Source organism: Trichechus manatus, unplaced genomic scaffold (assembly GCF_000243295.1).
Source record: "Trichechus manatus latirostris isolate Lorelei unplaced genomic scaffold, TriManLat1.0 scaffold00106, whole genome shotgun sequence".
Classification (NCBI taxonomy): Eukaryota; Metazoa; Chordata; class Mammalia; order Sirenia; family Trichechidae; genus Trichechus; species Trichechus manatus.
This window is the reverse complement of record NW_004444042.1, coordinates 8,639,111-8,651,141: the sequence shown is the minus strand read 5'-3', so window position 1 is coordinate 8,651,141 and position 12,031 is coordinate 8,639,111. Positions and strand designations below refer to the sequence as shown.

General features: G+C 45.5%; 1 protein-coding gene across 1 annotated transcript in view; it reads right to left on the bottom strand.

Moving 5' to 3' along the window:
• Positions 1 to 4,200, bottom strand: part of PSAP (prosaposin) — a 35,959-nt gene extending 31,759 nt beyond the window's left edge. Inside the window, exon 1 of the mRNA XM_004383255.3 lies at positions 4,006 to 4,200. Coding sequence (XP_004383312.1) covers positions 4,006 to 4,045 — 40 coding nt within the window. The 5' untranslated portion in view covers positions 4,046 to 4,200. The remainder of the gene's footprint in view (positions 1 to 4,005) is intronic.
• Positions 4,201 to 12,031: the final 7,831 nt, after the last annotated feature.

Genomic DNA, 12,031 nt, shown 5'->3' with positions numbered 1-12,031 from the left:
TGGGATAAAAGTTAAACTTCTATTCCAAAGTATCATCTCGGTCCCAATATAGAGAATTACAAATGCCACAAGAAAACATGGAGTTTGGATAGATTTTTTTTCTTTCCCCCAGTGCTCAGGTCATAATTACCCAAGGCCACAATTCAGATTATTTTCTGGAACTTCAAGGAATAAAAAATAAACAATTAGTACTTTCGACAGCCAAATTCTTCACCCTGATCACTATATTTTCTGTTACTGTTTATTAAGGGAAAAAAAAGAGGGCCAACAGGGCAATGTAATTAGTATTCTGCTCTGATAATTTAAAGAAATTCTAGACCCTTCTTCCTGCTGGCAGAACCAAATAGGAGCCAGACAGCAAGGCTTAGAGCCTAGAGCACCCAATGCTCGAAGACAGCTTCAAAAAGCTGCCGCACACTTTGGCCTTGGCCTTGAGAGCATCCCGAACTTCATTCCCCAGTTAACAACGCCCTTCCTCTTTCATGTCCCTTCCAGTTTCACACTCAAAGAAAACAGAGGAACAAGTTCCCCTTCCTTCCTCTCATGCAGAAATATCCATATCTCTCAATTCAACTCCCACAGCAGGTATTCAATACAACTTGTCAAATGCAATTAACACACTTGTCAAATTATTGACTGGCTGATACAAGTAAACCCTTCATGAATTACACTCGTATTTTCACAGAATAAAATTGGTTTACTAATGAGAAACAGCAGATTTATCCAAAATTCCTGGCAGGTGAGACTTGTTGCTATTAAGCAGGCTAGGCCATAAATACATGTTTCCCATTTAAAAAACAAAACTATCAACTATATATTTGTACATAATATATTCTAGTTCTCCATAAAGAACCTACCTGGCTCAGTGCTGGGCAAACACCACCCAGTCGGTTAACCACTCCATAGATAACAGCAATACGGGCAGCTAAGCTTCAGGGAGCACTATGCCACATGCTTTACACATAATAACTCATTAACGCTGGACTCACCTTTCCACCAGAGGAACCACCCATGAATATGTCCTTATTGTTATGATTCCATTTATAGAGTTCAAAAACAGCAGAACTAATCTACGATGTTACAAGTTAACAAAGTGGTTTCCTTTGGCACAAATGAGACAACGTAGTGAATGGGGAGGTGTAAGGGGGCTTCTGGGTGCTGGTAATATTCTACTCCTTGACCTTGAGGGCTGGTGACATGGGTATCACTCTGTGATAATTCATTAAGCTGTACACTTAGAATCTGCATGGTTTTCTGTATGTAAATTATAGCTCACTAAGTTTTTATTTTTTTTAATTAAGAGGTACGTCTTTATGGAGGAATGTAGGAAGAGCAACCACTGTCAGGAATCTGGCTTCCCCATTAAATAGCCCGTGATTTGGGAGAGTCACCTCTGGGGGTCTCAGTGTCTTCATCCTTTAAAGAGGCAGAATTATATGCTCTCCTATTCTCATTATGCCATGATTTCACTGTCTTTTTCAGGTGAAGAAAAGGGAGAGGATGGACAACTGGATGGGTAGAAAAATATAGGCAGCCCCCAATTTACAACATATTCGAGTTACCACGAACAGCAGTTATGACTGTCTGGTTGTTTTTTTTTCCCCACATCTTACTGTTAGTAATATGTACTACATACAATGTTGCAGCTCTTAATCTGCTGATGTCATCATTGTCAGATACTCATTCGCAGATGTTCAATGTTATGATTTATACAGACCACTGCTAATAAAAGGCAATAACAATGAAAACAAAAAAAAGGGTATCCGACTTAGGTCAGAACCAACTTACCACAGAGTCATTGGAACAGAATCCCATCGTAAGTCAGGGATCACCTGTAACTCAAAAGCAAGTCTATCTACCACCAAGACATCCCTACAACATAAAATGCTAATGCCTCTGCAGATTCGGGATGACACTCCTGGTACTAGAGGAGTTCTAGTGCCTTCCGGGAGCAGCCACTGACTCCAGTCACCACGCACCTTCACTAACAATAGACACAGCATCGATGTTCTTAGGAAAAAAGCCACAACGGGGCCAAAGCTGTCAAGGCAAGTGAGCACTCATACACTGTAATCAGCATGACCCTGAAGTAATCCTAAAGACCAGATGAGAAGGTCAGACCAAGGCCATTGCAACAGACTCCCATTTACTCAGGTGTTCAGGCAAGGGGTCTCTAGGCTAACTAAATACTTTGATTAGCCGTGTTCCAATATATACCAGAGGTGGATTGAACATTTAAAGAAAAAACTTAGTCCTTCTTTGAGTGATTCAGAACTCTAAAGGTCTTGTGAGGAGTGACTCACTGCCAACATGAAAACTGACGCTATTAAAAAAAAAAAAAAATTGTTCGGAATCAGTACAGAAAATTCAGAGACACGTTAGTTTATTATACAGACCACGGAATAACAAGCAGGAGCAACCCCAGGCAAAAATAAATTTTCTTCAGTGCTATAAAACCAACAGTTATCTTCCTCTACAAGCAGAGCACCTTTCATAATCTGCGAGTAAAACAAGTGTGACCGCTCAGTCTGAGAAGGTGAAGACATTCTTGAGAGTTACCGAAAGCTAACAGGAGAGAGGAAACCCTGGTGGCTAGTGGTTAAGTGCTATGGCTGCTAACCAAAGGGTTGGCAGTTCGAATCTGCCAGGTGCTACTTGGAAACTCTTATGGGGCAGTTCTACTCTGTCCTATAGGGTCGCTGTGAGTCAGGTTTGGTTTGGTTTTTTTTAACAGGAGAAAACATTTCTTCAATCTATTCAGCTCCATAACTAATCACCTTATTTCTTTGGTTTTCTATCGACTGTCATCCATCTTCTGTTACTGTTTATTAAAATTTAGGTGGCTGCATGACAGTTAAGTTAGTCCCTAAGCTACATACAGTTAACTAGGAAACTGGGAAGATGGGTACTGAGAAATCGAGGTTCAGGAAGCTAGAGAGGATCAGGTTTTATTTCTCCTCAGTGGGGTGCAGATTAAAGACCCAGAGCCTATTATCTGAAAACACCCACACTTGGGGTCCCCTCCATATAGAAATTAAAAATCTGGCTCCACGACTATCAAACTATGGAATTTCTATAATTACTCAACCTCGCTCCTTTCACATTACCTCGATTATTTAAAGGCAGAAGGTATGGGGAGGGCAACGGTCAGACAAAAGAAAGAAGCATCATGGTGACACTAAAGAGTCAGTCAAAAGGAGGTCAGAGGTAGGCACTGCAGCTGGTTCCCCAAGGCTGCCTTCTTAACCTGCAATGGTTTCCACAACCATCAGTGCGATTTCAGGACAATAATAGGTATAAGAATACTCTCTGGGCACGTCAAGTTCTCAGGTACTTCTGTTTTCCTGCAAATAAAGACCACTGTGAAAATGAGCCCATGGCTGTTCCAGACATTTTAAAGGAGATGAAATGGGGACTCCATTGCAAAATAAGACTACAAAACCCTATATCACCTTCATAAACACGTATACAAAGATAAACATCAGTAGAGATGACATACTTATGTGCTTCCTGGAACTTCTAGACCTTTAAAAACTAGGCCAACAGGCCAAGAGCCAATGTCCTGTCCTGCAAGGAATATGCTGGGTGAGGAAGGAAGCCCAGGTTCCCGTTCATCTCGGTCATGTGCATCCAGAAGGCACAACAAAACTGCCAGAGGGGTCACCCTACATGACCTGCCCCTAAGAGCCGCAAGGGCAGCCTAAGGGAAGGCCCCGGCGGCCCCAGCAACGCTGGCACCACCCTGGGTCCTGAGAGACACCACTTCCCTGGCGCCACCCGCCTCGCCCACTCGCCCCAACCCCAGGTCAGGAGTGGCCTGCGGGGTAGGCTTTCTCAGCCCCCTCGGCCGCCCCATCAGATACCGGCCGGCGCACGCGCCTGCGCACTGCACGTCCGTCACGAAATCGGGGAAGGGTAACGAACTGAAGGGAGAGACCCGGCACGGTTCGCTCCGGGACTGGGGGCCCTTTCCCCCTTCCCGAAGCTGGGGTTTCCAGGGCTTACCCACGCCCACGACGCTGGCCAGAAGCAAGAGCGCGTACATGGCGCAGTCTAACTCCGCAGTCTGCAATGCAGAACGTCAGGTGATCCTCCGCAGATATAAACCAGCCCCGCCCCGAAGCCGCTCACTGCGCAGGCGCAAACTCCGCCCCGGCCGGGCCCGCAAGGGCTCCTCCAGCAGCCTGACTCAGCTCCGCTCAGCGCGCCTGCGCGAAGGGGATGACGGGGAGAAGGGAGGGGAGGGGAGGGGAGAAGGGATGAGAGGGCGTGGCCGGCCACGGCAGGCCAGGGCCTGGAGAGACCAGGTAGAGGAGGGGATGAGAGAGGTCGTAAAAAAAAAAAAAAGTTATTAATAAATGTTAGGGATTATATATGTAAAATATCTTTTAAGCCTCACGTTTTTTTCTATGATGTACCATTTTCTATTATTAATATCATTTTACAGGTGAGAATCAATACTCCAAAATGTTAATGACTTATCCAAGGTCTCACAGTCAGGATTCAAACTCACCACCTCACCCACACTGTCTCCTGAATCATGTTTATAGTACTGACCTGACTGAGGTCAGCGAGTAGCTACATTCTGTGTGCTGCTTTTCCGCCGTTAACATTTCATATACATAATCACTTCTCCCCATGACCCATAGGCAGGGTTTGTCAATATTATATACAGTCTCTCCCAAGATTCTATCTTGGTTTGTCCAACCATTCCGTGGAGTTGGAGAGAGTGGAGGAAAGGGACTGAGGAGTAAGATGGGAGAGAACAGGACGTGACTCAGCCATTGCAGAAGGGAGGCACAAAGCAAAGCCTGAATTTGAGAACCTCGGGTAAAAACCCGCCGGGGACTGTGATAGAGAAGAAGCTGCCCCGCCCTGCCCAGCCCAAGCTGATGCTGGGATCAGGGTGTGCTTTGTGCCCATCCAGGCTTGGCAGGGAAATGAAGAATGAGTTCCCCCCACCGTCACCCTACTCCAGGGACAAGTACCTCCCAGCCCCAAGGGAAGAGAATCAGCCCATTAGAGCAGGCCCTTAGACACCATCTAGTCCCATTCCATCATGGTACCAATGGGGAGACTGAGACCTGAAGAGGGAAGGGCATGTGTTCAAGGTCACACAGTAGATTGGGATAGAACCGGACCTGGAACCAGATCTCCTGATCCGGGAGGAGCAAACCTAGGGCTCCCCCACCACCTACAATCTGCAATCTTCTCTCTTAGGAATAGCCCACAGACAGAGATAACAGAGAGCTTTTGGTTCTCCATCCCTGTCGCCACCCCCACACTGTGGCTCTTACTTTCCCCTGGGGAACTGGATAGGGAAGCGTGCACCACAGTGGGGGAGTCACTGATTCAGTGCGGGCTGGAAAAAGGACAAGATTTGGTCTAAGCCAGAGCCTCACGTGTTGCCCCTTCACCCCTGGGCTGGATGGAGACAGTGCACCTGCCCCATCTGCCGGCTTCCCAAGCCACAAGCATGGGGCAGACCACCCCAACAAGCTGTTAAACAGGGAGGGCTCTGCGGCAAACCTTCCTCCCCAAGCTCCTTGCCAATGGAGGAAGCAGAGTTCCATGTTCTACACAAAGGTTACAAGACTCCGAGCAAAAAGGAAGCTTAGAGACCTTCAGATCATACCCGGAAAACCAAGTATCCTAGAGTTACTGAAATCTCAAAGCTAGTTAACGACAAGCCTTGAACTTGAACTAACTCTTTTATAATACCACCTCTCTCATAACTAGAGGAATGTGTCGGTGTTTATAAGATGAACTTTTGATGCCTTAATTTCCTCACCTGTAATACAAAATAATATGTTAGTTCATCTGACTCCTTCTGAATCCTAAAAGGACAGAATTTTAATAAAGAATATAAAAGCAGTAAGTGGATTATTATAATTTTTTGCCAAATCAGTGGTTGCTTAAATCCTCTTAAAATACCTTCTTAGCCATCTAGGCAACAAGAGTTACGAAGCTGTTCTTACCCTTTGACCCTATAATATCATTCCTGGCTATATACCCCCCGAGAAATAATTCAGAAGCTAAGAAGTATTTTATCCAAAGTGTTCACAGAAGGGCCATTTATAACAGTGGAAACTGGAAAGATCCAAATGCTGAACAACATGGAATAACTAAATAGCAGGCTGAACAAACAATGGTGCTCAATCAAGCTTTGAAGCATGAGGCCTGTCATGGATTGAATTACATCCTCCAAAAAATATGTGTAGCAATTTGGATGGGCCATGATTCCCAGTATTGTGTGGTTGTCCTCCATTTTGTGATTCTAATTTTATGTTAAAGAGGATTAGGGTGGGATTGTAACACCACCCTTACTCAGGTCACACCCCTGATCCAATGTAAAGGGAGTTTCCCTGGGATGTGGCCCACACCACCTTCTATCTCTCAAAAGATAAAAAGGAAAGGGAAGCAAGCAGAGAGGGGGGACCTTATACCACCAAGAAAGCAGTGCCAGGAGCAGAGTGTGTCCTTTGGATCCGGGGTTCCTGCGCAGAGAAGCTCCTAGTCCAGGGGAACATTGATGAGAAGGCCGACAGAGAGAGAAACACTTCCCCTGGAGCTGACACTCTGAATTTGGACTTTTAGCCTACTTGACTGTGAAGAAATAAATTTCTCTTTGTTAAAGCCATCCACTTGTGGTATTTCTGTTATAGCAGCACTAAAAGACTAGGACTTTTAGCCTACTTGACTGTGAAGAAATAAATTTCTCTTTGTTAAAGCCATCCACTTGTGGTATTTCTGTTATAGCAGCACTAAAAGACTAAGACAAGGCCTAAGCAGCAAACACTACTGTGCAGGAGTGGTCACCCTACAAAAGCCACCCCTAAGAGCTGCCAGGGCTCCCCTGAGAGGGAAATGGGTTCCATGATATGCGGGCAGAACAAGGGCCCAATGCCCCGTCTTCTAGTTCACACCTTGCCACTGACTTCCCACGGGGACCACAGAGTGGGTGAGGGGGCTTCAAGGTTCTCCTGTGGGACAGCACCACAAAAGACAGGATGGATGCGCTCGGAAAGCCAGCCCTCGCTGCCATGCCTCTCTCAGAAGTGGTGGGATTTTCACTGAGGAAAGGAACAGGGAATTGAAGATGGAGGGAGTCTACTGACTTCAGGTTAATTCATCTCTGTGTTATTTTACTCATCAAAATGTCCACATGTCACTTTATAGTTTCTACAGAAAAATTTTTTTTTTAATTTTAAGGAAAATTTTAAAGAGGAAAAAAAATCCCCTCCACCTCACCCTGCTGTGGGCTCAGGTCTTCAGGAAACTGAAAAGATACTTTTCCTCAGAACTAGGATTCACCCTGGAGACCCTGGCAAGGTTCGTGAGGCTTTCCAGTTCTGATCTCAGCTCTGCAAGAGGCTCTACTTTTGGTCCTGGAATCTCTTTGGATTTCCTCCTGCCAGAGCATTTTAACAAATTTCCTTTCGACCCCGGAGGGCTTCTATCTGTTTCTGTTTCTACAATGGAAAGAATACTGCGGTAATGTGCCCTCCTCTGTGAAGGCCCAGCCCCGCCTCGCTGCCTGCTAGGCCCCAAATCTTTGCTCTGGCTTCCCAAACAGCCACACCTGACACCTCCTCATGCCCTGAAACAGCCCTGCCGCTATGTCTCAAACACTGTGCTTTCCCATCTCCTCTCCCCCTCAGACTTGTGTCACCCCACCTACCAATCCCCAGCCTTAAGCAGACTAGCCATCTGATTTTTCCTTTTCTACCCCTACCTTGGAGCCCTGGTGGCACAGTGGTTGAGAGCTTGGCTGCTAACCTTTGTTAGCAGTTTGAATCTACCAGCAGATCCTTGGAAACCCTATGGGGCAGTGAGGTCACTATGAGTCAGAGTAGACTTGATGGCAAGGGGTTTGGCTTTGGTTTTTCACCCCTAGGTCCCCTGAGCTGCTGAGAAATAACAGTTCTCAGCCAGGGCTCACCAAGCTTTGCCCAGGGCTTCAAACCAGTGCAACTGCTAACCAAAAGTTTGGTAGTTGGAATCTACCAGCTGCTCCTTGGAAACCCTGTGGGGCAGTTCTACTCTGCCCTATGGGGTCGCTATGAGTCGGAATCCACTCGATGGCAACAGGGTTTTTTAACAAGTTCCCAGGAAGTTATACATAAGAATCACCTGGGGATCTTGTTAAAATGTAAATTCTGGTTCAGTTTGGAGCTCTGGTGCCATAGTGGTTAAGAGTTAGGCTGCTAACCAAAAGTTTAGCAGTTCAAACCCACCGGTGGCTCCTTGGAAACCCTATGTGGCAGTTCTACTCTGTCCTATAGGGTTGCTATGAGTCAGAATCAACTCGACGGCAACTGGTTATGGATAGCGGAGTCAAAGGAGCCCTGGTGGCCCAGTGGTTAAAGTGCTCGGCTGCTAACCAACAGGTCGGTGGTTGGAACCCACCAGCTGCTCTGCAGGAGAAATGTGTGACAATCCGCTCCCGTAAAGATTTATAGCATTGCAAAGGATATGAACAGACACTTCACCAAAGAAGACATTCAGGTGGCTAACAGACACATGAGGAAATGCTCACGATCACTAGCTATTAGAGAAATGCAAATCAAAACTACAATGAGATACCATCTCACCCTGACATTACTGGCACGAATCAAAAAAACAGAAAATAACAAATGTTGGAGAGGTTGCGGGGAGATTAGAACCCCTAGACACTGCTGGTAGGGATGCAAAATGGTACAACTTTTTGAAAAACAATATGACCCTTCCCTCAAAAGTTAGATAGAAATACCATACAATCCAGCAACCCCACTACTAAGAATATATCCTAGAGAAATAAGAGTCAACACACGAATAGACACATGCACACCCATGTTCATTGCAGCATTACTCACAATAGCAAAAAGAAAAGTGCCCATCAACAAATGAACGGATAAACAAACTATGGTACATACATACAATGGAATACTACACAACGATAAAGAACAATGATGAATCTACAAAACATCTCAAAACATGGATGAATCTGGAGGGCATTATGCTGAGTGAAGTAAGTCAATCACAAAAGAACAAATACCATATGAGATCACTATTATAAAAGCTCGTAAAAAGGTTTACACACAGAAAGAAACAATTTTTGATGGTTACAAGGCAGGGGAGGGGTGGAGAGGGAAAAACACTAACTAGGCAGTAGATAACTGGTAACTTTGGTGAAGGGTAAGACAGAACACAAAACTGGGGAAGTCAGCACAACTTGACCAAGGCAGGATCATAAAAGCTGCGTAGACATATCCAAACTCCCTGAGGGACTGAACTACTGGGCTGAAGGCTGGATACCATGGTCTTGGGGGATATCTAGCTCAATTGGTATAACAGAGTTCATAAAAAAAAATGTTCTACATCTTACTTTGGTGAGTAGTGTCTGGGGTCTTAAAAGTCTGTGAGCAGCCAGCTAAGATACTCTGCTGGTCTCCCCTGTCTAGAGCAACAGAGAATGAAAAATCCAAAGACAGAAGGGAAAGATTAGTCCAAAGGACTAATGGACCACAACTACCACAGCCTCCACCAGACGGAGTCCAGCACGACTAGATGGTGCCCAGCTACCACCATCAACTAACAGGTATCACAATAGAGGTTCCCGGACAGAGCTGGAGAAAAATGTAGAACAAAATTCAAACTCACAAAAAAGGACCAGACTTAACTAGATAGTAGACAAGTGTCAACTTTGGTGATGGGAAGGGCAACACACAATATACGGGAAGTCAGCATAACTGGACCAAAGCGAAAGCATAGAAGTTTCCTAGACATATCCAAACACTTTGAGGGACCAAATAGCTGGGGCTGAGGCCTGGGGACCATAGTCTTGGGACACCTAAGTCAATTGGCATAACAAAGTTTATAAAGGATATGTTCTACATTCCACTTTAGTGAGTAGAATCTGGGATCTTGAAAGCATGCTAGTGATCATCTAAGATACATCTATTGGTCCCATCCCCTGGAGCAAAGGAGAATGAAGAAAACCAAAGACCTTGTAAAATACTAGCCCAAAGGACTAAATGACCACATGAATCAGAGACTCCACCAGCCTGAGACCAGAAGTATCAGATGGTGTCCAGATACCAGCAGTGACCACCCCAACAGGGATCCCAACAGTTCTGGACAGAGCAGGAGAAAAATGTAGAACATAATTCAAGTTCCCAAAAATGACCAGGCTTACCGGTCTGACAGAGAGTGGAGGAACCCCTGAAGCTACGGCCCCTGGATACTCTGCTAACCCAGAAATGGAATCATTCCTGAAGCCCACTCTTTAGACAAAGTTTAGACAGGTCTATAAAACAAGAAATAACACGTGAGAAACGTGCTTCTTAGTTCAGTCAAATAAAAAACAAACAAACCCATTGCTGTTGAGTCGATTATGACTCGTAGTGACCATTTGAAGCCAAATGGGAAACTCCTGTCCAAAAGCAGGACGAGAAGGCAGGAAGGGACAGGAACTGGATGAATGGACACAGGGAACCTGGGGTAGAAAAAGGTAGCATGCTGTCACATTGTGGGGATTGCAACTAATGTCACAAAACAGTATGTGTATAAATTTTTAAATGAGAAATTAACTTGAGCTGTAAACCTTCACCTAAAGCACCCACACACAAAAAGAACAAGACTTACTAGCCTGGCAGACTGAGAAACCCCGAGAGTATGCACCCTGGACACCCTTTTAACTCAGCACTAAGGTCACTCCTGAGGTTCACCATTCAACAAAAGATTAGAGAAGGCCATAAAACAAACAGTAATACATGTAGCTCAACCACGTATACAAAACTAAAAGGGAACACCAGCCCAGGGGCAAGGACGAGAAGGCAGGAGGGGACAGGAAAGCTGGATGAATGGAAATGGGGAACCCAAGATTGAGAACGGGAGAGTGTTGACCCGTCACAGGGTTGGCAACCGATGTCACAAAACAATATGTGTATTAATTGTTTAATGAGAAACCAATTTTCTCTGTAAACCTGCATCTAAAACACTAAAAAAAAAAATTACTGCCTTGGAAACCCTATGGGGCAGTTCTACTCTGTCCTATAGGGTCACTATGAGTAGGAACGGACGCAATGGCAATGGGTTACAGGGATTAGAATCTGCTATTGTCTCTAATATTCCTCTCCTCTTTTTCCTTCAATGTTAGTCATTAAATCCCTGTTTCTAGCTGGGTACATGGCCACCCAGAATAAAGACTACGTTTCCCAACCTCTCTTGGAGTCAGGTGTGACCATAGGACTACATGCTGGCCAATGAGATGAAACAAGTGTCCATTTTGTGACTTCTGGGAACTCTTCTTAAATGGAAGGGACATATCTAGGGCAAACATTCAAATATTTAACACCTGGTACTGCCAGGATACTGGCCATAGTGCTGGAGGAATGTCCCAGAAGGTTGTTGTCTTGGAGGGTTGGGTGGTCCCAGGGGATGAGTCAGAGGGCCTGAAGCAGCCGGGGGAGGAGCAGTAGGGGCCAGAAGCTGTGTTTCCACTGGTAATAATTTAACTACTGGTACAGCTCTACTGATATGTACCAGGTAATATCAGCCCTGGGTACTACAGTGGGTCCAAGGATATTCGGGGCTGATCAAGGAAAAAGATAAGACCATGAGGTAGCAGCTTTGTCAACAAGATATTTATTGGAGCTTACGCATGGACAGCAGCAGGCAGAGGGCGGTCCCTACAGCAGGAGGTCTTCTAGAGGCAAGGAGCCACCAGAAGGGAAAGAGGACCTGGAAACCCCCAGGGACGAGGAGAAGGGATTGGTGCGGGGGAGGCTTACGTGTCCCTGTGCAACGTCCTTTTGCAGATGGGGAGTGTTGGGTCAGAGATCTCTGAAGGCAGCAGCTCCTTCCAAAAAACCAAACCCGCTGCCATAGAGTAGATTCTGACTCATAGCAGATCCTTACCCCCAAACCAAAAAAATAAAAACTCTTTGCCATTGAGTTGATTCCAACTCACAGTAACCCTATAGGACAGAGTAGAACTGCCCCATAGGGTTTCCAAGGAGTTGCTGGTGGGTGTGAACTGTCGACCTTT